The 24,069-nt window shown below is 56.3% G+C and overlaps 2 protein-coding genes and 1 long non-coding RNA gene across 4 annotated transcripts; 2 read left to right on the top strand and 1 right to left on the bottom strand.

Moving 5' to 3' along the window:
• Positions 1-6,059: 6,059 nt before the first annotated feature.
• RAC3 (Rac family small GTPase 3) lies at positions 6,060-14,342 on the top strand. Its single transcript, XM_048817779.2, has 6 exons — positions 6,060-6,203; positions 9,736-9,807; positions 10,147-10,264; positions 12,101-12,163; positions 12,827-12,986; positions 13,226-14,342. Exons 1-6 carry the CDS (start codon positions 6,169-6,171, stop codon positions 13,354-13,356), a joined length of 579 nt encoding a protein of 192 aa, XP_048673736.1. The 5' UTR covers positions 6,060-6,168; the 3' UTR covers positions 13,357-14,342.
• DCXR (dicarbonyl and L-xylulose reductase) lies at positions 13,914-20,230 on the bottom strand. Of its 2 annotated transcripts, none has more exons than XM_048817777.2 (8): positions 20,071-20,230; positions 19,891-19,988; positions 18,200-18,354; positions 16,384-16,426; positions 15,934-16,033; positions 15,660-15,724; positions 15,418-15,535; positions 13,914-14,799 (listed from the first exon to the last, which is right to left on the bottom strand). In XM_048817777.2, the coding sequence occupies exons 1-8, from the start codon at positions 20,171-20,173 to the stop codon at positions 14,696-14,698; spliced, it is 786 nt and encodes a 261-aa protein (XP_048673734.1). In that variant the 5' UTR covers positions 20,174-20,230; the 3' UTR covers positions 13,914-14,695. The 2 variants fall into 2 exon arrangements, with proteins under 2 accessions (XP_048673734.1, XP_048673735.1); XM_048817778.2 differs by having other exon boundaries at positions 13,914-14,119.
• A 440-nt stretch (positions 20,231-20,670) lies between these two features.
• Positions 20,671-23,109, top strand: LOC125621190 (uncharacterized). The gene is made up of 2 exons (XR_007352457.2): positions 20,671-21,939; positions 22,478-23,109. It is a non-coding gene; the product is annotated as an uncharacterized LOC125621190 (long non-coding RNA).
• Positions 23,110-24,069: the final 960 nt, after the last annotated feature.

Genomic DNA, 24,069 nt, shown 5'->3' with positions numbered 1-24,069 from the left:
ATTGGTTGCATGCTTTAACAAATTTGGGAACTCTAATGTTTGTTCTTAACTGTTGTGTTGATCTCTGTAATGTGCTTCCTGCAGGGAGACCCTCTGGGGCTGGCCAATAAACAGGGGGCAGCTGTATGGAGAACTAGCTGAGGGCATCTAGAGGTTAGAGATTTTGAGCACAGCTAAAAACAGAAGGGGCCTGGAATTAAATCCCCAGGGTGGTTGCTCAGCTCCAAGTCTCTCCTTGAGACCCAGGAGAGGCCCATGGACAGCAGCTGTATAGTAGCTGTAATTGACTGAGAGGCCAGAGCCTCAGCTGCTCAAAATGGAAAAACTGGTTTCTGAGAGTTTTCGTAGATGGGCAGATTAAAGGAGAAGCCCTTTGTATTGGGGGTGGCCTCCCCACATGATGCTTCTCAAGGTATGTCTACTCTGTAATAAAAGATCCATGGCCATGGCTGGCCCAGCTCAGCTGACTTGGGCTCATGGGACTCCGGCTGCGAGGTTAAACATTTCAGTGCAGATGCTCAGGTTCAGGCTGCCACCTGGGTTGTGAAACCCTGTGATGGGGGTGGGTGTCAGAGCTCAGGCTCCAGCTTGAACCTGGATGTCTAAAACTGTAAGTTTTAGCCTCACAGCCCAAGCCTTGTGAGCCCAAGTCAATTGACCTGGGTTCTGAAACTCGATGCCGTGGGTTTTTTATTGAAGTGCAGATGTACCCTAAGTTCTTGGCAGAATATTGTTGGATTTAGGGGAATCTAAGTCTCATCTCTGGCGGATTCTCACTCCTGCATCTTTGCAGCTGAGCACAAGATGGCTGGAACTTCTCCAGCCAAACGCATTAGGGGGAAACTGCAATAGCAGTTCCATAGTGGAGGTTGCATTGTTACTACCTTTTAAAGCTTCCTGACCCTGGAGGCCATTAGTAAAAAACAGAATGAACCAGACCAGCTGCGGTGCAACACCCCTACACTGTCCTCCCAAGCAGAATTAGAGGTAACTTTCTTTTCATTATCTGTTTGTCCTAAATTACTAGAAGTGACTGGTGAGCGATGGAAACCTTGAGGGGATTGGTGTATTGGAGAGGACTGGAGTGTTGGGGGTATGGGGCAGGGCAAAACTAATCCAGCCTCTATGTTCTGACTTTCTCTTTCAAAATCCTGTGTGAATGGTTCTCGTATCCTGGCCTCAGGCCACTAGCATCCTAACAAAGTGATCTCGTTTGCTCTCTCATAGAATCATAGAATATCAGCGCTGGCTTCAGAGCTGGGCGCCTGGCCAGCAGCCACGGCGCTCCAACCACGCAGCTCTAAATGCACCATATGTCTTTTCCCCCAAAGTTTCTCAAGCTGCCCCCAGAATACCTGTGTGCCCCCCATTTTGAGAACCTCTGGTCTACAATGATCAGTGCCCTGTAAACAGTCACCCTGTGGCAAAAACAGTTACACATATGAAGGTAGTGCCCTTGGGCTTCAGAGTGCCAGCCTGCGAAAACTCCTGATGTTTAATGGGGTTTGACTGAGTCTGTGGAAAGAAAACAAAATCTACTTTTTTTTAATGCCTGTATAATTACTTACAAAAACTACACTAAAAGACCCCTAGTGCAACCTGAATACAACCCCCTCGGCATATCCCTGACGATACAGTCTTTAATTTCACAATCACGTCCTGTTTTTTCCAAAGGACCCCTGCCTCCTTCAGTGCACAGGACAAAGGGAACTTCACCACCCTCTGCCTCTTCCCAGGTGAATGTTGTGGGGAAAGGCAAAGGAGCTGTCCCATTTCTCACAGAAGGGGAAGGAGGGAGCAGAGCCACTCTGAAGTGCTAAGCTTTGTCTGCTCCCTGTCCCACTGGTGAGAATGGCTCTGGGTTGCTGAGGGGAGCAGGAGAGAGAGAGAGAGAGAACTCCTACAGCAGCTCTGATTGGTTGCTCTGCTGCAAGAAGCAGACAGGTGGGGCGAGCAGCCAATCAGAGGGTTTTTTTCCCCCTAGGCGTGGCTCAAATTCACTGTAGAGGACTGGAGCTTCTTGAGTCTTTCCTGGGCTCTTCCAAAACACTGAATGTACTTATACCTCAATCTCTGTAAGCCAGGAAACACAGTTAAGGTACATACCAGCCCTGGCCCACAACCGTAAGCCTTACCCCTGGAGCTGGCAAGAGCCACTGGGACTAATTTTACCCTAAATTAGTTTTTAAATGTTCTTCTTTGAGTGATTGCTCATATCAATTCCCATTCCCATGACCAAGGGAAGGTCATGCCTGACTAATCTAATTGCCTTCTATGACGAGATAACTGGTTCTGTGGATGAAGGGAAAGCAGTGGACGTGTTGTTTCTTGACTTTAGCAAAGCTTTTGACACGGTCTCCCACAGTATTCTTGTCAGCAAGTTAAGGAAGTATGGGCTGGATGAATGCACTATAAGGTGGGTAGAAAGCTGGCTAGATTGTCAGGCTCAACGGGTAGTTATCAATGGCTCCATGTCTAGTTGGCAGCCGGTATCAAGTGGAGTGCCCCAAGCATCGGTCCTGGGGCCGGTTTTGTTCAATATCTTCATTAATGATCTGGAGGATGGTGTGGATTGCACCCCCAGCAAGGTTGCAGATGACACTAAACTGGGAGGAGAGGTAAATACGCTGGAGGGTAGGGATAGGATACAGAGGGACCTAGACAAATTGGAGGATTGGGCCAAAAGAAATCTGATGAGGTTCAACAAGGACAAGTGCAGAGTCCTGCACTTAGGACGGAAGAATCCAATGCACCGCTACAGACTAGAGACCGAATGGCTAGGCAGCAGTTCTGCAGAAAAGAACCTAGGGATTACAGTGGACGAGAAGCTGGATATGAGTCAACAGTGTGCCCTTGTTGCCAAGAAGGCCAATGGCATTTTGGGATGTATAAGTAGGGGCATTGCTAGCAGTTCGAGGGACGTGATAGTTCCCCTCTATTTGACATTGGTGAGGCCTCATCTGGAGTACTGTGTCCAGTTTTGGGCCCCACACTACAAGAAGGATGTGGAAAAATTGGAAAGAGTCCAGCGGAGGGCAACAAAAATGATTAGGGGACTGGAACACATGACTTATGAGGAGAGGCTGAGGGAGCTGGGATTGTTTAGCCTGCAGAAGAGAAGAATGAGGGGGGATTTGATAGCTGCTTTCAACTACCTGAAAGGGGGTTCCAAAGAGGATGGCTCTAGACTGTTCTCAATGGTAGCAGATGACAGAACAAGGAGTAATGGTCTCAAGTTGCAGTGGGGGAGGTTTACATTGGATATTAGGAAAAACTTTTTCACTAAGAGGGTGGTGAAATACTGGAATGCGTTACCTAGCAGCACCTATCAGGTTGGCTGTGGAGCCCCCTGGAGTGGCGCCTTCATGGTGCTGGATATATACCCCAGCCGACCCGTCGCCTCCTCAGTTCCTTCTTACCGCCCGTGATGGCCGTGGGAACTGTGGCATCTTGCTTTGCAAGCTCTCCATGTTACCGTAGCTTCTATTCGGGCTCTTTGTATTTTGTAGTTGTTTAGTTCTTAGTTATTGTAATTCTAGTCAGTAGTTAGTTACCTGTTCATAGAATCATAGAATATCAGGGTTGGAAGGGACCCCAGAAGGTCATCTAGTCCAACCCCCTGCTCAAAGCAGGACCAATTCCCAGTTAAATCATCCCAGCCAGGGCTTTGTCAAGCCTGACCTTAAAAACCTCTAAGGAAGGAGATTCTACCACCTCCCTAGGTAACGCATTCCAGTGTTTCACCACCCTCTTAGTGAAAAAGTTTTTCCTAATATCCAATCTAAACCTCCCCCACTGCAACTTGAGACCATTACTCCTCGTTCTGTCATCTGCTACCATTGAGAACAGTCTAGAGCCATCCTCTTTGGAACCCCCTTTCAGGTAGTTGAAAGCAGCTATCAAATCCCCCCTCATTCTTCTCTTCTGCAGGCTAAACAATCCCAGCTCCCTCAGCCTCTCCTCATAACTCATGTGTTCCAGTCCCCTAATCATTTTTGTTGCCCTTCGCTGGACTCTCTCCAATTTATCCACATCCTTCTTGAAGTGTGGGGCCCAAAACTGGACACAGTACTCCAGATGAGGCCTCACCAATGTCGAATAGAGGGGAACGATCACGTCCCTCGATCTGCTCGCTATGCCCCTACTTATACATCCCAAAATGCCATTGGCCTTCTTGGCAACAAGGGCACACTGCTGACTCATATCCAGCTTCTCGTCCCCTGTCACCCCTAGGTCCTTTTCCGCAGAACTGCTGCCTAGCCATTCGGTCCCTAGTCTGTAGCTGTGCATTGGGTTCTTCCGTCCTAAGTGCAGGACCCTGCACTTATCCTTATTGAACCTCATCAGATTTCTTTTGGCCCAATCCTCCAATTTGTCCAGGTCTTTCTGTATCCTATCCCTCCCCTCCAGCGTATCTACCACTCCTCCCAGTTTAGTATCATCCGCAAATTTGCTGAGAGTGCAATCCACACCATCCTCCAGATCATTTATGAAGATATTGAACAAAACCGGCCCCAGGACCGACCCTTGGGGTACTCCACTTGATACCGGCTGCCAACTAGATATGGAGCCATTGATCACTACCTGTTGAGCCCGACAATGTTGGACGGGGGCGTTTACTTTCCACCCCGACTGCGTTCTCCTTGGGGGACTTACATGCCTAAGTCCATGCCTGCAAGTCCTGCAACGAGCCCATGCCAACGGGTGAACCCCATGGCACTTGGGGGAAGCACGCCAAGCGGCCAAGTGCAGGATTTGTAAAGGGTTCTGCCCCAGAACAAAAAAGGGGCGAGACTTTCACCTCAAGCAGCTCCTTATGGAGGCAGCGCTTAGACCGCAGCCAGCACCAAGCTCATCGGTGCGCAGCGCCCTGGTGGCAGTGGTAGAAGTGGCACCATGAGAGGACTCTGGGAGAGACCTGCTGCCCCGCCAGCCCCCAGCACCAGAATCGTCGGGATCGACCTGGCCCTGGTCCGACTCCCTGGTGCAGAAGCGGCACCAGAAGCAGGGGAGGAGTGGATCTCCGACTCAGAGACCCACCCCTTTAGAGCTGGCCCATGGGGCACGGCCCAGAGAGGAGCACCGAGGGCCGAAAACCGTGGGGCTGGCCCTGTTGACTTCGGCCCCACAAGGGGGACCGTCCAGTCCGGTGCGGTTGGACTCTCCAAGCTAGATCATTGAGGTGGTGGAATTGCCATCCACCCTGGACACCACTGAGGCTGAGAGGGACCTCATCGCCATGACAGCACCCCGGTCCTTCGAGCCAAGCCTCCGGTACTGCAACGCGTGGCACGGTCTCGAGGCAAACCGGCGATGTTCCATCACTCAGCGCTGTCGGTGGAATGAGGGCACTGCTCCAGGTTGCGCCAGTGCTCCCAATTACACCGCCGATCCTCACGCCAATCCCCATCACGCAGCAGGTCCTGCTCCCGGCACCAGTCAGCCGAAAAGTTCCCCTTCGGCGACCTCTGAACCGTGGGTGCCGGAGGCGTCAGCCAGTCGCCCCACCCCTAGGGTGCTGAGGAGGTACCGGTTGCTCTACCTCCCTGGGAACCAACCCCAGCTCCGGAGCCTGATCCAGGAAGTCACAGAGGTAGAGTTTGCACTAGCTTCGGAAAGGATCCACTTTCACTGGGCGACTGAGGCCTGGTTCCGTGCTAGCATCTGAACTCCCCCGCCGGGCTTGAGTTTCTCCTCAGCCTCTTTGCACGTCCCCACCCCTCCACTATCCCTAGGGGCCAGTGCCTGTCCCTCCTCCCCGCCTAGGCCTCGACTCCCTGCCCTTCGCCCTGCGCCGTGTCCGGCTCACTGCGGGGGGGGCGGGGGGCGGTGTGGGCTGACGTCCAACCTCTGTCCCGATTGCAGATTTCTCGTATGTGCACACAGGAGAGGTGGCCTGCGGAACTCCCTGCCCCATGAGGGCAGGGTGCTGGGCCCGGGGCCGGGCGTTCCCCCACCCTGGGACCAGGGAGCCCTGCCTGCCAGCGGAGCAGCGCTGGCTCCCCCGGGCCGGGGCCGGGGGCGGGCGCGGGGCTCGGGGGGCGGAGGCTGCCGCGGCCCCGGCTTCGGCTCCCCCCGCCGGGGGCTCGGCTGCGCTCGGCTCCTCGGCCCCGCCCGGCTCCGGTCTCACTGCGGCGGAATCGCGGAGGCGCCGCCATCCCGGGGCAGATGCAGGCGATCAAATGTGTGGTGGTGGGAGACGGGTGAGCGCCGGGGGCCGGGGCCGGGGAGCGGGGCCCGGGCGCAGGGGGCGAGGCGGGCCCGAGAGACCAGAAAGCCCCGGGTGGGTCCCAGCCGCCGGCAGCGCCGCGCCGCGACCCAGACGCCCCCTGAACGGCCCCTTCCCCCCGCGCATCGCCCCCCCGGCTGCTCCCCCGACCCTTTGTCTCCTTCCCCCCCCATCGCCCCCCCGGCTTCCCCCCCGGCCCTGTGTCTCCTTCCCCCCCCCCGCATCGCCCCCCGGCTTCCCCCCCCGGCCCTGTGTCTCCTTCCCCCCCCCATCGCCCCCCCGGCTGCTCCCCCGACCCTTTGTCTCCTTCCCCCCCATGGCCCCCCCGGCTTCCCCCCCGGCCCTGTGTCTCCTTCCCCCCCCCCCGCATCGCCCCCCGGCTTCCCCCCCTGGCCCTGTGTCTCCTTCCCCCCCACGCATTGCCCCCCGGCTTCCCCCAATGGCCCTGTATCTCCTTCCCCCCCCCCCGCATCGCCCCCCGGCTTCCCCCCCGGCCCTGTGTCCCCTTCCCCCCCCTGCATCGCCCCCCCGGCTTCCCCCAATGGCCCTGTGTCTCCTTCGCCCCCCGGCCCTGTGTCTCCTTCCCCCCCACGCATTGCCCCCCGGTTTCCCCCAATGGCCCTGTATCTCCTTCCCCCCCCCGCATCGCCCCCCGGCTTCCCCCCCGGCCCTGTGTCCCCTTCCCCCCCCTGCATCGCCCCCCCGGCTTCCCCCAATGGCCCTGTGTCTCCTTCGCCCCCCGGCCCTGTGTCTCCTTCCCCCCCACGCATTGCCCCCCGGCTTCCCCCAATGGCCCTGTATCTCCTTCCCCCCCCCGCATCGCCCCCCGGCTTCCCCCCCGGCCCTGTGTCCCCTTCCCCCCCCTGCATCGCCCCCCCGGCCCTGTGTCTCCTCCCCCCCCCCCCGCATCGCCCCCCGGCTTCCCCCCCGGCCCTGTGTCTCCTTCCCCCCCCGCATCGCCCCCCGGCTTCCCCCAATGGCCCTGTGTCTCCTTTCCCCCCCCCCCGCATCGCCCCCCGGCTTCCCCCCCGGCCCTGTGTCTCCTTCCCCCCCCGCATCGCCCCCCGGCTTCCCCCAATGGCCCTGTGTCTCCTTTCCCCCCCCCCCCCCCCCGCATCGCCCCCCAGCTTCCCCCCCCGGCCCTGTGTCTCCTTCCCCCTGCACATCGCCCCCCGGCTATCTCCCCCGGCCCCGTGTCTCCTTCCCCCCCCCCCCCCGCATCGCCCCCCGGCTTCCCCCGGCCCTGTGTCCCCTTCCCCCCCGCATCGCCCCCCTGGCTTCCCCCCCCAGCCCTGTGTCCCCTTCCCCCCCGCATCGCCCTCCCGGCTTCCCCCCCCCCGGCCCTGTGTCTCCTCCCCCCCCCCCCCCGCATCGCCCCCCGGCTTCCCCCCCCGCCCTGTGTCTCCTCTCCCCAGCCTTTCCCTCCCACCCCCGCCTCACCGTCTGGTCCTATATCTCCCTCCCCTGCAGCGCTCCTCCAGCCCTCTGTTCCCCCCCCCTTGCAGCACCCCCTGCTCTGTCCCTCCCCAGCCTTCCCCCTCTCTCCAGGCCTGTGTTCCCCCTGCAGCGCCCCCCGGTCCTGTATCTCCCATCCCCGGCCTTCCCCTACTGCATTGCTGCCCCAAACAACAAGATCTGAATTATGTGGGAGACCTGGCATCTGAGCATATCATGCCACAGTGTGAAATGCAAAATGCAGGAAGACTGGCCAAATTCACATGTGGCTGTGAACAATGGAAGGGATCTGGGGCGGACAAAGTGCTAGGCAGGCCTGAAGAAGAACATTTGCCGTCAGTTGTGGGCACTCTAACTCCGTAGAAATTGGGGTGAGATGGTCTGAGAAAGGCCATAATAATGAGCGGCTGAGGTCTTTGGGGTTGTCATTTACTTCATGTCCCTACTCCCCAGCAGCCGTTAGTCAAGATAATATGATTTAGCACCTTCCTCTGAAGCAACTGGTACTGGCCGCTGCTGGAGACAGGAGATGGAGCTGGATTCTTATTGTTGGGATTTGTAATACAATAACTCCCAAGGGCCCCAGCCATTGTACAAATACAGAGTAGGTGGGAAGCTGTGCCCCAGAGAGTTGACGGTCTAAATAGACAAGACATACAGAGCGTTGGCAGGGAAACAGGCCTAGAGAGGGGAAGTGACTTGTCCACAGCAGGTCAGTGGCAGAGCCAAGACGAGAACCAGGTCTCCTTACTTCCTGTTCAGGTCTTTGTCCCCTGGATCTGATGCAATAATGCCTGTATTTCATCCCTATGATGGGGAAAGCTGTTCTGCTTCAGTGTTCAAATCACTGAGTGGGACAAGAAGGCAATTCCCTTGACTCATCGGTGCTGGAACTAGGGGTGCTGGGCATGCTGCCACACCCCCTGGCTGGAAGTGGTTTCCATTATATGCAGGATTTACACTTTGGTTCAGTGGCTCTCAGCACCTCCATTATACCAGAGGTGGGCACACTACGGCCTGCGGGCCACATCCGGCCCACAGGACTGTCCTACCTGGCCCCTAAGCTCCCAGCTAGGGAGGCTAGCCCCGGCCACTCCCCCGCTGTCCCCCCTCCCCCCCAGCCATGTGGGCAGAGCTCTGGGCGGTGGGGCTGCACGCTCCGGCTGGGCGGCATGGCTCCCAGACATGCTGCTCTGAGCAGCATGATAAGGGGGCCAGGGCCGGGGGGTTGGATAAGGGGCAGGAGGTCCGGGGGGAAGTCAGGGGACAGGGAGCAGGTGGCGGTTGGATGGGGTGGAGGTTTGGGGGGGGGGCAGGGAAGAGGGGGGAAGGGGTAGATAGGAGGTGGGGTCCCAGGGGGCGGTTAGGGGCGGGGGTCCCAGGCGGGGGCAGTCAGGGGACAAGGAGCAGGGGGGTTGGATGGGTCAGGGGTTCTGAAGGGGGCGGATAGGGGGCGGGGGCCAGGCTGTTTAGGGAGGCACAGCCTTCCTTACCTCGCCCTTCGTACATTTTGATACCCCGATGTGGCCCTCGGGCCAAAAAGTTTGCCCATCCCTGCATTATACACATTGTTCCAGCGTGCCTGCCTTGACTTATCAGAAATGCTTTCCATAAAGGAGCAACAAGGAAAAGTTGACCCTTGGCCAGCGCGAAGTGTTTTGTTGAGGAAGGCAGTAATGGGAAGTCACATGATTTAAAGCCCCATTCTGGTTGGGGCCTGGATGCTGTAGCTGCTTGGGCCAGAGCCTTGGAGGCTGGTGTCACCACATGTCCCTGGTTATGCCAATAAACACGTTTGAGCGTGAGGTAGCAATCTTTGAAAGTGGTGCTCTAGTCAGGAATAGCTCCCTGTTGGAACATGGTCAGATGTATGCAAGGACACAGCGCTTGGTATGTTCAGGCCTGGTCCCGGACCCCGAGAGTGCTGGAGATTCTGGGCAGCACACTTCTGCCTTTTCACTGACTAAAGCTCCAACTTGCTGCTTGTACCCTTTTCTCCCGTGGACTCTCCCATTCATCCGCATCATGCTCTGCCCTTTCCCCCTCTGCAGGGCTGTAGGGAAGACCTGCCTGCTGATCAGTTACACCACTAATGCCTTCCCTGGAGAGTATATCCCCACTGTGTGAGTATTGGCACTGTGCTCTTTGCACAGTTGTTAAGAGGGGTGTGGGGGTGCGAATTATTATCATGTGATGATTCCAGGGCTTATTTTGTGCCAGGGCTTGCCGGGGCTGAGCCCCAGCACCTCTGGGTTTGGCAGTTCAGAGCCCTGGCACCTCTGGGCTTGCTGAATCAATTATGAATGTAAAAAAATTACTTGAGCCCCAGCACCTTATTCCCTGAGCCCCCACACCTTTCATTACAAATTAAGCCCTGGACAATTCCCTTCTACCCCACCCTGGGATTGTGTTCTTGTAATGGGTTCCCTTGTTGTCAGTAACAGGGATTCTTCCTGTGGCAGGTTTGATAATTACTCTGCCAATGTCATGGTGGATGGGAAGCCAGTGAACCTGGGTCTCTGGGATACAGCAGGACAAGAGGACTATGACCGACTGCGGCCCCTCTCCTACCCTCAGACGGTGAGTGAACAGCCTGGGCTGGCCTCGTTCTGCTCCCTGCATTGTGGGCGGGGTGGTCTCTGGGTACACCCTTTGCTTCTCTTTGACAGGTTCCCAGTTTCTGAAGCTGGGAGTTTGTGTTTGCATCACTGGAGATGCTACCTTGAGGTCCTGTATGATAAAGAGAACAGGTGATTCCTGCTGCTTTCTGGGGGCCATTTGAAGTGCAAAAGCCTACAGTTTGTTTTGGGGCATTTGCAGACCACTAATGTGCTGGGGGGCATGTGGAGGAGAGAGGGAAATTAAGTACAGCAGGGGTCGGCAACTTTTCAGAAGTGGTGTGCCGAGTCTTCATTTATTCACTGTAATTTAAGGTTTCGCGTGCCAGTCATACATATTAACGTTTTTTAGAAGGTCTCTCTCGATAAGTCTGTATATTATATAACTAAACTATTGTCGTATGTAAAGTAAACAAGGTTTTCAGAATGTTTAAGAAGCTTCATTTAAAATTAAATTAAAATGCTGATCTTACGCCGCCGGCCCGCTGAGCCTGCTGCCAGCCTGGGGTTCCGTTCACCTAGGCTGGCAGCAGGCTGAGCGGGGCCTGCGGCCGGGACCCCAGCTGGCAAGGGACCGGCAGCCAGAACCCCAGACTGGCAGTGGGCAGAGCGGCTCAGCCCGCTGCCGGTCTGGGGTCCCAGCCCTGCCCACATAGGGTGGGTACCTACCTTCTCCCTGGTTCTAGGCCATTCTCTTCCTCTCTCTCTCTGCACTGAGCTGAGGGTGGGAGTGCACTGAGCACAGGGCTGGGGGTGAAGGAGCAGGTTGGGATGTAGGGTCTGGCCAGGAGCTAGCATGAGGGAGGGGGTCAGGGTTGGGGCAGGAGGTTTGGGTGTGGAGTGCTTACCTGGGCAGCTCCCATTTGGTGCGAGGGGTGCAGGTGCTCCTGTTTTGTGCGAGGGATGGGGGTGGGAATGTGGGGGGTGCAAGAGTCAGAGCTATAGGTTGTGGGGGGCTGGGTATGTGTGGGGGGTGCAGGAGTCAGGGCAGCAGCTGGGTATCTGTGGGGGGTGCTGGAGTCAGGGCTGGGATCGTGGTGGGGTGCAGGGGTCAGGGCAGAGGGCTGGGGGTGTGGGCTAGGGTCGTGGGCGTGCTCCCAGCCCCCTGCCTAGAGTGGCTCACGGCAGGGGGCTGGAGGGGATATGCCCTGATTCCACCCCCCTTCCCCAAGTCCCCGTTCCCACCTCTTCTCTGCCTCTGCCCTGGAGCGTGCTGCGGCTCCGCTTCTCCCCCTCCATCGCAAGGGCCATCAGCTGATCGGTGGCAGGGATCCAGCACGCTGGGGGAAGAGGCGGGGGGAGGGGGGAGCTTGCCTGCCCTGCAGCAGTAGCCGGCAGGACCAAGCTTCTTCACCCTGCCCCCGTGGGGGCGGGGGGCGGAGAAGAGCGGGCCGGGGCGGGCAAGATTTTTAATGGCACACTGCTGCCTGCCAGGGTCCTGGCTGCCGGCCCTGCTCAGCCCGCTGCCAGCCAGGGTTCAGCAGCGGGCTGAGCGGGGCCGGCGGCTGGGACCCAGCAGGCAGCAGCGTGCCATTAAAAATCGGCTCGCATGCCGTCTTTGGCATGCGTGCCATAGGTAGTCGACCCCTGGAGTACAGCATGGTGCTCTGATTGGTAGCTGAGGAGCTGCCCCCACAGAAATGTCATCTATTTTTGGTCTTTCAATGGAGGGCTTTCCTTACCCCTCTCCAGTGCTCTGCGGGGGTAGGGGCTAACTGTCCCTGACTGATGCCCCACTAGTCCTTGGCTGTTGCTGCTGGATCCTTTCCTAGTGGTTAATGCTGTTGTCCCCTCACAGGATGTCTTCTTGATCTGCTTCTCCCTGGTGAGTCCAGCCTCATTTGAGAATGTCCGAGCCAAGGTAACTCGCTTTCTTCTTTTTCGGGGGGAGGAGGAATGGCAAGGTCCCTTGCCCTCATGAGGGGCAGACAGACCCACTGCTGTACCATGTAATCTTGTCATTGGCAGCACTGGGTCTTGGCACAAGCATAGCTCAAGGTCAATATAGTTGGATGAGCATAAGCAACAGTCCCTGCCCCTCGGAGACAAAGCTGAAATCTCTCGAATGGAGTTTTGTCAAGCCCTCCTATGAAAACCAGAGGAGAGGAGGCAGCTGCAGAGTGGAGGAGGTGCCTGAGCCGCATCAGCCACACTTCCTTTGGCTATGTCCCGGCCTTCTGAGATTTAGATAAAGCAGAGAGCGTCCTAGAAACAAACATGTGGCAAAGGGAGGCAGCATGGGATAGCAAATGGGGCAGGAGACCTGTCTACTATCCCCAGCTGTGCCACTGACTTGCTGTGCAGCATTCCCTCTGTGCCTCAGTTTCCCCAGTTGTATTGACTTCTCTTTATAAAATGGTTTAAGAGCTACGTATAAAACTGTCTTCTGTGCTGACTGTTACTAGTATTTCAGTATAGTGCATTGGGGCACTATATACCTAATTAATGAGCAACTGATTAATTATGCTGCAAGATTCTTTCCCCTACTGTCTCTGACAGTTCTCAGTGAACTACTCTGTTTTAGTGGTACCCAGAGGTCCGGCACCACTGTCCTAATACTCCCATCATCCTGGTGGGCACCAAGCTGGACTTGAGGGATGACAAGGACACCATTGAAAGGTTGCGTGATAAGAAACTGGCCCCCATAACCTATCCCCAGGGCCTGGCCATGGCACGGGAGATTGGTAAGTCTTGGATACCTATTCTGACGAGAGCTGGAGCTCCTCACTGGGTCTGGCTTGTCATTTCCAAGGGGAGACTTTTTATCGTAACACCTGGGAGCCCTAGTTGTGGACCAGGTCACTACTGTGGTAGGCAGTGAAGAAATATGGAACAAAAAGCTAGTCCCCACTCCAAAGAGTTTACAGTCTAAGCCAGGTCTTTCTAGGCTTGGAGTGGTTGAGACAGATCTCTCTTCCCACAGGATCAGTGAAGTATCTTGAGTGCTCAGCCCTGACACAGCGGGGCTTGAAGACAGTGTTTGACGAAGCTATCCGTGCTGTGTTGTGCCCCCCACCTGTGAAGAAGCCTTGCAAGAAGTGCACTGTGTTCTGAGGATGTTGGCGAGGTGCTGACTCAGCATGTCCTTGTCATCCTCCTCCAACAGATTGAGTGTTCACTGGGTGCTTCTGGAGGGGGCTGTGATGTGTGGGGCCCTTCATCATGTACGAAGTCAGTGTTTTTTAAATGTCTCTTTGATTTAACGTCAGTGTTGATGTGAAGGGGCAGTGGGGGCGGGAGGTTAGGTGGATGCTGTGCAGCCCCTAGGGGAGGAGCAGGGGGCGTGGCGCAGGGTAGCTCCCTGAGATAGTGAGGTGCAGCTCTCCTTAACTTCAAGTTGAAGAAGCTAAGACACCCATTCTGTGATGGAAGCACCTCTGCTTGTAACGCACAGGGGGAGACAGGTGGGAAGAATCCCTAAGGGGGGGGTAGGGACCATTGTGTGATAGTTTGTGAATGACAAAACCAGCTGGAAGGGTAGCGGGGCCTCCTCACCCCAGCACATTGCTGGTGATACTTAACTAACCGGTGCTCTAAGGAGATGTGCCAGAGGCTTATGGGAGCCAAATAACTAACTCCAGGAGTGGTGAAAATAAGCAGAAGACAGAGGCTGAAGGAATTACTATTAGCTTTATTAAGTACTAATCACTAGTCAAGCTCAGTGAGTGCAACAGTCCTGTGCACTTAGTGCCTTTTAGGGCACTACCTTGGGCGCTGTTCCCTGCCCATCAGTCATGGCAGAAGGATGTTTCGCAGGGGGCCTCTCCTCCCTCATCCAGTCTCTGCAGAGCAGGGCTGAGGTTGTTGCCTCTTTTTTCTATCAAAACCCATAAAAGAGGCAGTGAGGAGTCTGGTAGCTACTCCCTCCCTTTCCTGCTGGGAGTATGGTGCTGGGCTTTATCGGTTTGGATGGAGCAGGGAGAGCTTTTGAAGGTTTTTGGGGGAGAGGGTCAGAACAAAGACAGGTCCTGTTTCTAATCATCATGTAGAGTGACAAGATAAACACCTCTTATTTTGGTACAATAAACATTCTCCATGAAGGAGTGTGGTGGCTTTGTTCGGAGCAGAGAGCACAGCTTTTTGGAGGGAACAGCTATGCTTTCAACAGTGGAATGACCTGCCACACTTTTCTGACAGGTCCCAACCCTGTTAATATCCGTCTACCCCTCCCCTCTTGTGGTCTGAGTCACTCACTGTCTCTCCATCATGTTTAGAATCACTTAGTAACAATAGGTTTCAGAGTAGCAGCTGGGTTAGTCTGTATCTGCAAAAAGAACAGGAGGACTTGTGGCACCTTAGAGACTAACACATTTATTTGAGCATGAGCTTTCGTGAGCTACAGCTCATTTAAGGAATGATTCTCTCCTTGGGATGCCAATGCAGATGTATCATCCTAGGAGACGAGAAAACCCCCATCAACCAGCAGCGAGACACCTGTTGTCATAGCGCTCTTGTCACTCAGCAGGAAGAGGATGCTGTTCACCACATCATCTACCTCTGGAATAGGACAGAGAGAGCGCAACAGCTGAGGCACCCCACAAATTGCACTAGCAGCCGGAAAAGAAACCTACACACTTTCAAGAGCCTGCCATCATTCTGCCTTCCAGTTGTGTCCTCTTGGCCAATAAGGAGACATAACTGAGAGGGGAGAGATTTCTCCCTCCCTGCACTGGGCTGTGTCTGGTGCAGTGAATGAGACAGTGTGGCCGGTCCCTTGGCATTCAGAAGCCCTTGCTGTGTTCCCAGGATGGATGGTTAGCTGATGACAGGGTCATAGCATCGAGTGTTGTTATCCTCCAGCGCTCAATCCTATTGCTGGTGAGGAGGGTAAAAATTTCTCCCACCCACCCTAAAACAAACCCACGTTGGGAAGTTTTTGGAGGAGGGGAGAACCTTGACTGGTTCTTGCTTGCTCCAAGTGGAAACACTACAGCTGCTTCAAGGACTCTGACACAAACTTTGAGCAGAGCTGTATCATTGCTCTTCCTGGGCCTGGAGGGCATTAGCCAGAGAGAGGCAGATACACGTGGCTGAGCAGCCAATTAGAAGGAAGCACTAAGGGTGCAGATGAGCTGAATATGGAGCCAGCCCCAGTAACAAATCCCCACCACTGACCTGCAAACTTCCCCAGAGGAATTCGACTGATCATGGCAGCAGCTTTCTGAGGCTCACTCCAGTTAATTTGCCCCATGTCAGTCATGACCACAGTGGGGTTCACGCTGTTCACCCGGATCTGTCATCAACAACAGTACATTAGGTAACTGAACTACCCTGAGAGAAACTGTCTCCACTTGCTCACTCCCACCCCATCTCAGAGATTGCACCTTCCCTGCTCTCTTGCATAGACTAGGTCTTACCTTGTGGGGTCCCAGCTCCAGAGCCATCACCTTGGTCAGCATATCTAAGGCACTTTTTGTAGAACCTTCAATAAAACCCAACAGAAGGAAGAAGCTGAGTGCACAGCACCTGGGCTGGGTCACACATGTTTCTGGCACCCATTCCTGGGCTTGAACTAGGTCAACATATTCACTGCATCCAAACCCAGGTCCCTGTGCTTGTGGCTTCCCGCTACTATAGGTCATGAATGGATTAATGGGCAGGTGTGGAGTGTGCTGAAGCTGAGACACTCACAGTAGACAGCATGCTCCCGTAGAGCCCGCTGAGATGCCTGGCTCGAGACGTTCACTATCGCTCCTTGCACCCCTCGTGCAATCATCTGCCGGGAAATGATCTGAAACACAGCACCAGAGAACAAGTGGTGGGGACTCATCCAACCCAGACTGTTGGTGCCTTCTTGGGGGATTAGAAGATCTTGCCAGAGCAGTTACCCAAATCGCCTCCCAGCTCTGAACTAAGAGACATGGTCAGAACTAGGGGGTGTAGCAGGATCAGCTACACCAAGCACAGCCTGTTTAACATACACAAACAAGGTCAGGCTCTTGTGGATCCTCACAAGGAGCGGAGACGCAGGCAAGGCTCCTAATGAAGACTTTTATTTCCATTGTACACATGGCTTCAGGGAAGCTGAAATGTCAGCTTATCTCTGGCTGCACCCCACTCCAGTTCACAGTCCCTTCTCACCTGGGAAACATGAAACACGGCCCGAAGATTCACATCGAAAGACCTATAAAAAAAAATTGTCCAAGTCAGAGAAAAAGAAACACAACATCGCGGCAGCTCTGGAGGGGGGCGGAAATGGGAGGCTGGGTGCTGCCAGGGCCTCAGAAACACTGATCAGCTGTGAAAGGAACTGGGTATAAACTCCAGTCCAACTGGCTAGAGAAGTTCACCCCCTTGGAACTAGTCTTATCTAAACACAACCCATTAGCATTACAGAGCACCTAGGTGCAATACACCCAGCAATGACCATTCACAGGAGATGAAATAAGCTGTTTAGTTAGTACCTCCCCCATGTAGCAGAGAAAAGAACATAACCAGGACTTCCTTGAGTTGTTTCCTATGGGACCCTCTTCTAACCGAGTACATTTATTAAAATTTAAACAGAAGTGTCTCGGCCAGTGGCCCCTCCTAGATCAGTCAAACCTTTACCTTGTCCAGTCGATTCATCAGCTCTTACAGAGAGAGTACTGATCACAACACGCTGCTTGTGTTGTGTTAGCCATTCCTTCAGCCACCTGCTGGCCAGGCGTAGCGCACTGCAGCCCAGAACCCTAGCGATCCCCCAGCCTCTGCCTCCCACGTAGCTGGGATTACAGGCATGCGACACCACACCTGCAAACCTTTACAAGGCTTCAAAATACTAAAGAAACCTACAAAATATTTCACAGCATTTCCTTGTATTTGCTTCAATGAGATGCTGCTCCTTCCTCAGTCCAGAATTTCACCTTCTTTGCCCGGTGTAACTGGACTAGCAAGTGACCAGCTGTTTCATACCCCAGCTACTAGCCATCAGTTAATCATTTGGGGTGCTACATTTGCACAACCTTTTCTTCTTTACTTTGGGAATAAGGTACTACCCACCAAAGTGTTTCCTCCAAGAAGGGAGGAAATGTACCTCTACATCTGCGAGAGCTCACACCCAGTTTGAAAGAGGGATGACAGAGAGAATCATCTGAAGAACAATTTTTTGCTGTTGGAATGCACTGAAGAATAAACAATTTGTTTCCCACCCAGGTAAGATCTTGAATTCCCCTATCCTCTTTCCTCTCCATACCTTGGCCATCAAGTGAAGCCAGGCTGATGTCTGAATGGGAGACCTAGGGATAGAGGCTGTAGGGAATAGTGTGGTTGAACAGTAGGGGGCACTCTCCCCTCTGGGTTGGTTCTGACTATGCTGCCCTAGCCTAGTGGTAAGAGGCAGTCTGGGTGACTCAGTAGGGTTTTTTCCCCTTGTGTCAGTACTGACCCTTGTGCCCAATGCATTTTCCCAGTGGAGATATACCCAGTGTGCCAAAATGAGAAAAGTACTTTGGGTGCTGCCAGAAAGAATTATTTCTCTCCCAGCCTGCCAAAGGGAGGAGTGAACATCACCTAGTTTCCTACAGTCAGATGAGCAAGCTCTGCCCCTGGCAAAGGGTAGAAGTGTTCTGATAGTTGCCTTGACTTTCAGTTCTGCAGAACAGCTGGGGCATAAGTGTGCCCTGGCACTCCCCAGAATGTCCTTGACATACTCCCTGGGGTGGGGGCAGTGGCTCTGCAGGTCCGCTACACCAGGGAGAGAGAGGGCTATTGTGTGACATGGCCAGATCCCCACTGTGTGCTGACCCCAGGCTGCAGGGACTGGAGAGCCAGAGAGAACCACAGGCTCTGTCTCCAGCAGCCCTTGTGTTTATTAGAGCAGAACCCAGTCTCTCCCTTAGTACTGCCCCGCCTCCCTCCATTCCCTACCATATGCTCAGGCTCCTGGAGCTGCTATTAGCTTTGTGCCAGTCCTTACCTGTCGAAGGCCTCCTTGGTCACCTCCAGGAAGGGCTGGAGCACAGCCACAGCTGCATTATTTACCAGCAGGTCAACGGCGCCCACCTTGCTCAGCGCTGCCTCGGTGGCATCCCAATCACCCAGGTCCACACAGAGTGTCTCAATCCCGGTACGCTGGAGGACACAGCAGAGGGGCCAAAGATGATAGTGCACCAGGGAGGGTAGGAGGCTCCCCTGGGGTGTGAGACTGCCCTCAGGGAGATCTAGGCCCCTGTCACTGAGGCAGGGTGGGTTGGTTAGGCCTCCGGAGGCTGTGTCGTTGGAGCAGGACAGTTGGGGCCCGGGGGACCCTTGAGGGAATGGTGGGTGTCTGGGTCATGGGGGGGTTGGAGGCCCCACAAGGGAAGGGTGTGTATGGACTGACCCCCCTGGGAGGAGGGGGTTGAAGGCCCACCTGACTGGAGGGGGGGTGTCCGGGTCGGGTGGGTCCCCTGAGGGTGGAAGGTATCTGGGCTGCTGGGGGGATCCTGAGGGGGTGTCCAGGCCAGTGGGGGGACCCTGGGGGATGTCTGGGCTGCTGGGGGGGACGAGACCTGGAGGAGTGTCCGGGCCAGTGAGGGGGTGTCTGGGCCGCTGGGGAGGGGGGAACGGGACACTTGGAGGGGGAACCCTACGGGGGTGTCCGGGCTGCTGGGGGGGACGGACCTGGAGGGGTGTCCGGGTTGCTGGGGGACCCTAGAGGGGTGTCCGGGCCAGTGGGGGAGTGTCTGGCCGCTGGGGGGGGAATGACACCTGGAGGGGTATCCGGGCCACTGGGGGGACCCTAGGGGGGTGTCCGGGCTGCTGGGGGGACCCTAGGGGGGGTGTCCGGGCCAGTGGGGGAGTGTCTGGCCGCTGGGGGGGGGAATGACACCTGGAGGGGTATCCGGGCCACTGGGGGGACCCTAGGGGGGTGTCCGGGCCGCTGGGAGGGGGGTGTCCGGGCCGCTGGGGATACCCTAGGGGTTGTCCGTGCCAGTGGGGGGGGGTGTCCGGGCTGCTGGGGGGATTCTGAGAGGGTGCCCAGGCCAGTGCAGGGACCCTGGGGGATGTCTGGGCTGCTGGGGGGGACGGGACCTGGAGGGGTGTCCATGCTACTGGGGGGGCGGGGGAGGACAGGGACCTGGAGGGGTGTCCGGGCCGCTGGGGGGGGACGGGGGACGGGACACCTGGAGGGGAAACCCTAAGGGGGTGTCTGGGCTCCTGGGGGAACCGTAGGGGGGTGTGCGGGCCGCTGGGGGGACCCTAAGGGGGGTATCCATACCAAGGTGGAGGGAAGACACCTGGAGGGGTGTCCGGGAGGCTGGGGTGACTCTAGGGGGGTGTCCGGGCCGCTGGGGGAGGATGGCACCTGGGGGGGGTGTCCGGGCTGCTGGGGGGACTCTCGGGGGTGTCCGGGCCAGTGGGGGGTGTCCGGGCCGCTGGGGGGAGGATGGCACCTGGGGGGGTGTCCGGGCCGCTGGGGGGACCCTAGGGGGTGTCCGGGCCAGTGGGGGGTGTCCGGGCCGCTGGGGGGAGGATGGCACCTGGGGGGGGGGGGTTTCCGGGCCGCTGGGGGGACTCTCGGGGGTGTCCGGGCCGCTGGGGGGTGTCCGGGCCCCCGGGGGAAGCGCGGTTGGAGGCGGGAGCGCCGGGCCGGGGGCAGTCGCTCGGCGGGGCCCGGCCCGTTACCTCCCGCTCCAGGCTCTCCAGGTCCGCCTGCGTCCGGCTCAGCGCGACCACCTGGGCCCCGGCTCCGCTCAGCGCCAGGGCCGCGGCCCGGCCGATTCCTGCGGGGCGAGAGGCGGTCAGAGCCGGGCCGAGCCGGGCCGATCCGAGCCGGGCCTCCCGCCCAGCCAGGGCCCGTCTTACCTTTGCCCGCCCCGGTCACCAGGGCCCGGCGGCCCGAGAAGCTCGGATCCGGCTCCATTCCCGGCGGGCGGCGAGCGCGGGTCCCACCCCGGACACGGGACATCCCGGGGCGACGCCCCGCGCGACACCCCGCCCATCGCCCCACGCAGCCGGCCCGGGGCGAGACCCCGCCATGGGAGGGTTGGGGGGGGAGCGGCAGAGCGAGGGGCGCAGCCGGCCCGGGGCGAGACCCCGCCATGGGGGGGTTGGGGGGGGAGCGGCAGAGCGAGGGGCGAGACCCCGCCATGGGGGGGGTGGGGGGGGAGCGGCAGAGCGAGGGGCGAGACCCCGCCATGGGGGGTTGGGGGAGAGCGAGGGGCGAGACCCCGCCATAGGGGGGTTGGGGGGGGAGCGGCAGAGCGAGGGGCGAGACCCCGCCATGGGGGGGTTGGTGGGGGGAGCGGCAGAGCGAGGGGCGCAGCTGGCCCAGGGTGCGACCCCGCCATGGGGGGTTGGGAGGGGAGCGGCAGAGCGAGGGGCGCAGCCGGCCCGGGGCGAGACCCCGCCATGGGGGGTTTGGGGGGGGAGCGGCAGAGCGAGGGGCGCAGCTGGCCTGGGGCGAGACCCCGTCATGCGGCGGGGGGAGGGGCAGCAGAGGGAGGGGTGCAAGTATGTTGCTTTGAGATAACTTGACCTGTGGGGAATGCAGAAAGTAGGCCTTACAGGCCACTGCTGTCCTGACCAGGACACTGGGACTGGAACAGGAGGCCCATTTCCATCTTTGGGGTTTCCTTCCACTGCCATACTCAGGCAGGGCTTTCTGTAGGCCCAAGGTCCAGGCCATTGCTCCTGCCGGACCCTTTCCTTTGCTGTAGCTGGGGAGGTGTAAGCGGGTGGTGCAGGCAGCAATGGAGCAATGTGGCAGACAGAAGGACATGGCTGCTGGTGATAGAATGGAAGGAGCCACTCTCCCACAGCCTTGGTCCACACTAGGAGTTGAGGTCAAATTTAGCAGCCTTAAATCGATTTAACCCTGCACCTGTCCACACAATGAAGCCCTTTTTTTCGACTTAAAGGGCTCTTAAAATCGATTTCCTTACTCCACCCCCGACAAGGGGATTAGCGCTGAAATCGGCCTTGCCGGGTTGAATTTGGGGTATTGTGGACGCAATTAGACGGTATTGACCTCCAGGAGCTATCCCAGAGTGCTCCATTGTGACCGCTCTGGACAGCACTCTCAACACAGATGCACTGGCCAGGTAGACAGGAAAAGGACCGCGAACTTTTGAATTTCAATTTCCTGTTTGGCCAGCATGGCAAGCTGCAGGTGAGTGCGGAGCTCATCAGCAGAGGTGACCATGATGGAGTCCCAGAATCGCAAAAGAGCTCCAGCATGGACTGAACGGGAGGTACGGGATCTGATCGCTGTATGGGGAGAGGAATCCGTGTTATTAGAACTCCGTTCCAGTTTTCGAAATGCCAAAACATTTGTCAAAATCTCCCAGGGCATGAAGGACAGAGGCCATAACAGGGACCCGAAGCAGTGCCGCGTGAAACTGAAGGAGCTGAGGCAAGCCTAACAGAAAACCAGAGAGTCAAACGGCTGCTCCGGGTCAGAGCCCCAAACATGCTGCTTCTATGATGAGCTGCATGCCATTTTAGGGGGTTCAGCCACCACTACCCCAGCTGTGTTGTTTGATTCCTTCAATGGAGATTGAGGCAACACGGAAGCAGGTTTTGGGGACAAGGAAGATAGCTCACAGCAAGCACGCGGAGAAACCAGTTTTCCCGACAGCCAGGAACTGTTTCTCACCCTGGACCTGGAGCCAGTACCCCCCGAACCCACCCAAGGCTGCCTCCCGGACCTGCCAGGCAGAGAAGGGACCTCTGGTGAGTGTACCGTTTAAAATAGTATCCATGGTTTAAAAGCAAGCATGTTTAATGATTAATTTGCCCTGGCATTCGCGGCTCTCCTGGATGTACTCCCAAAGCCTTTGCAAAAGGTTTCTGGGGAGGGCAGCCTTATTCCATCCACCATGGTAGGACACTTTACCACTCCGGACCAGTAACACACACTTGGGAATCATTGTAGAACAAAGCATTGCAGTGTATGTTTCCTGGCGTTCTTTATTCCTCTGTGTTATCCTCAGGAGAGTGATATCATTCATGGTCACCTGGTTGAAATAGGGTACTTTTCTTAAGGGGACATTCAGAGGTGCCCGTTCCTGCTGGGCTGTTTGCCTGTGGCTGAACAGAAATGTTCCCTGCTGTTAGCCACGGGGAGGGGGGAGGCAAAATGCGACCTTGGAACGAAAGCACATGTGCTATGTATGTAATGTTAACAGCAAGGTTTACCGTGAAAGAGTGTACCCATTGTTCTATAAAATGTCTTTTTAAATCTCACTGTCCCTTTTTTTTTCTCCACCAGCTGCATGTGTTTCAAGGATCACAGGATCTTCTCCTTCCCAGAGGCTGGTGAAGATAAGAAGGTGAAAAAAATGCACTTGCGATGAAATGTTCTCTGAGCTCATGCTGTCCTCCCACACTGACAGAGCACAGACGAATGCGTGGAGGCAGACAATGTCAGAGTGCAGGAAAGCACAAAATGACTGGGAGGAGAGGTGGCGGGCTGAAGAGAGTAAGTGGCAGGCTGAAGCTAAAAGGTGGCTGCAGTGTGATGAGAGGAGGCAGGATTCAATGCTGAGGCTGCTGGAGGATCAAACTAATATGCTCCAGCGTATGGCTGAGCTGCAGGAAAGGCAGCAGGAGCACAGACTGCTGCTACAGCCCCTGTGTAACCAACCACCCTGCTCCCCAAGTTCCATAGCCTCCTCACCTAGACGCCCAAGAACGCGGTGGGGGGGGCCTCTGGCCACCCAGCCACTCCACCCCAGAGGATTGCCCAAGCAACAGAAGGCTGGCATTCAATAAGTTTTAAACTTTTAAAGTGCTGTGTGGCCTTGTCCTTCCCTCCTCCGCCACTCCTCCCGGGCTACCTTGGCAGTTATCCCCCTATTTGTGTGATGAATTAATAAAGAATGCATGAATGTGAAGCAACAATGACTTTATTGCCTCTGCAAGCGGTGATCGAAGGGAGGAGGGGAAGGTGGTTAGCTTACAGGGAAGTAGAGTGAACTAAGAGGTGGGGGGTTTCATCAAGGAGAAACAAACAGAACTTTCACACCGTAGCCTGGTTTTCAAAGCTTCTCTGATGCGCACTGCACCCTCCTGTGCTCTTCTAACCGCCCTGGTGTCTGGCTGCGCGTAACCAGCAGCCAGGCGATTTGCCTCAACTGCCCACCCCGCCATAAACATCTTCCCCCTTACTCTCACAGATATTGTGGAGTGCACAGCAAGCAGTAATAACAGTGGGAATATTGGTTTTGCTGAGGTCTAACCAAGTCAGTAAACTGCACCAGCGCACCTTTAAACATCCAAATGCACATTCTACCACCATTCCGCACTTGCTGAGCCTGCAGTTGAACAGCTCCTGACTACTGTCCAGGCTGCCTGTATACGGCTTCATGAGCCAGGACATTAAGGGGTAGGCTGGGTCCCCAAGGATAAGTATAGGCATTTCAACATCCCCAACGGTTATTTTCTGGTCTGGGAATAAAGTCCCTTCCCGCAGCTTTTGAAACAGACCAGAGTTCCTGAAAATGCGAGCATCACATATCTTTCCCGGCCATCCCACATTGATGTTGGTGAAACGTCCCTTGTGATCCACCAGTGCTTGCAGCACTATTGAAAAGTACCCCTTGCGGTTTATGTACTCGGCGGCTTGGTGCTCCGGTGCCAAGATAGGGATATGCGTTCCGTCTATGGCCCCACCACAGTTAGGGAATCCCATTGCAGCAAAGCCATCCACTATGACCTGCACATTTCCCAGGATCACTACCCTTGATATCAGCAGATCTTTGATAGCGTTGGCTACTTGCATCACAGCAGCCCCCACAGTAGATTTGCCCACTCCAAATTGAAAAGGAGTACTTGTGGCACCTTAGAGACTAACCAATTTAT

This window comes from Caretta caretta, chromosome 14, assembly GCF_965140235.1.
Source record: "Caretta caretta isolate rCarCar2 chromosome 14, rCarCar1.hap1, whole genome shotgun sequence".
NCBI lineage: Eukaryota > Metazoa > Chordata > Testudines > Cheloniidae > Caretta > Caretta caretta.
The sequence above is the reverse complement of the archived record's forward strand: the minus strand, read 5'-3'. Positions and strand labels throughout refer to the sequence as shown.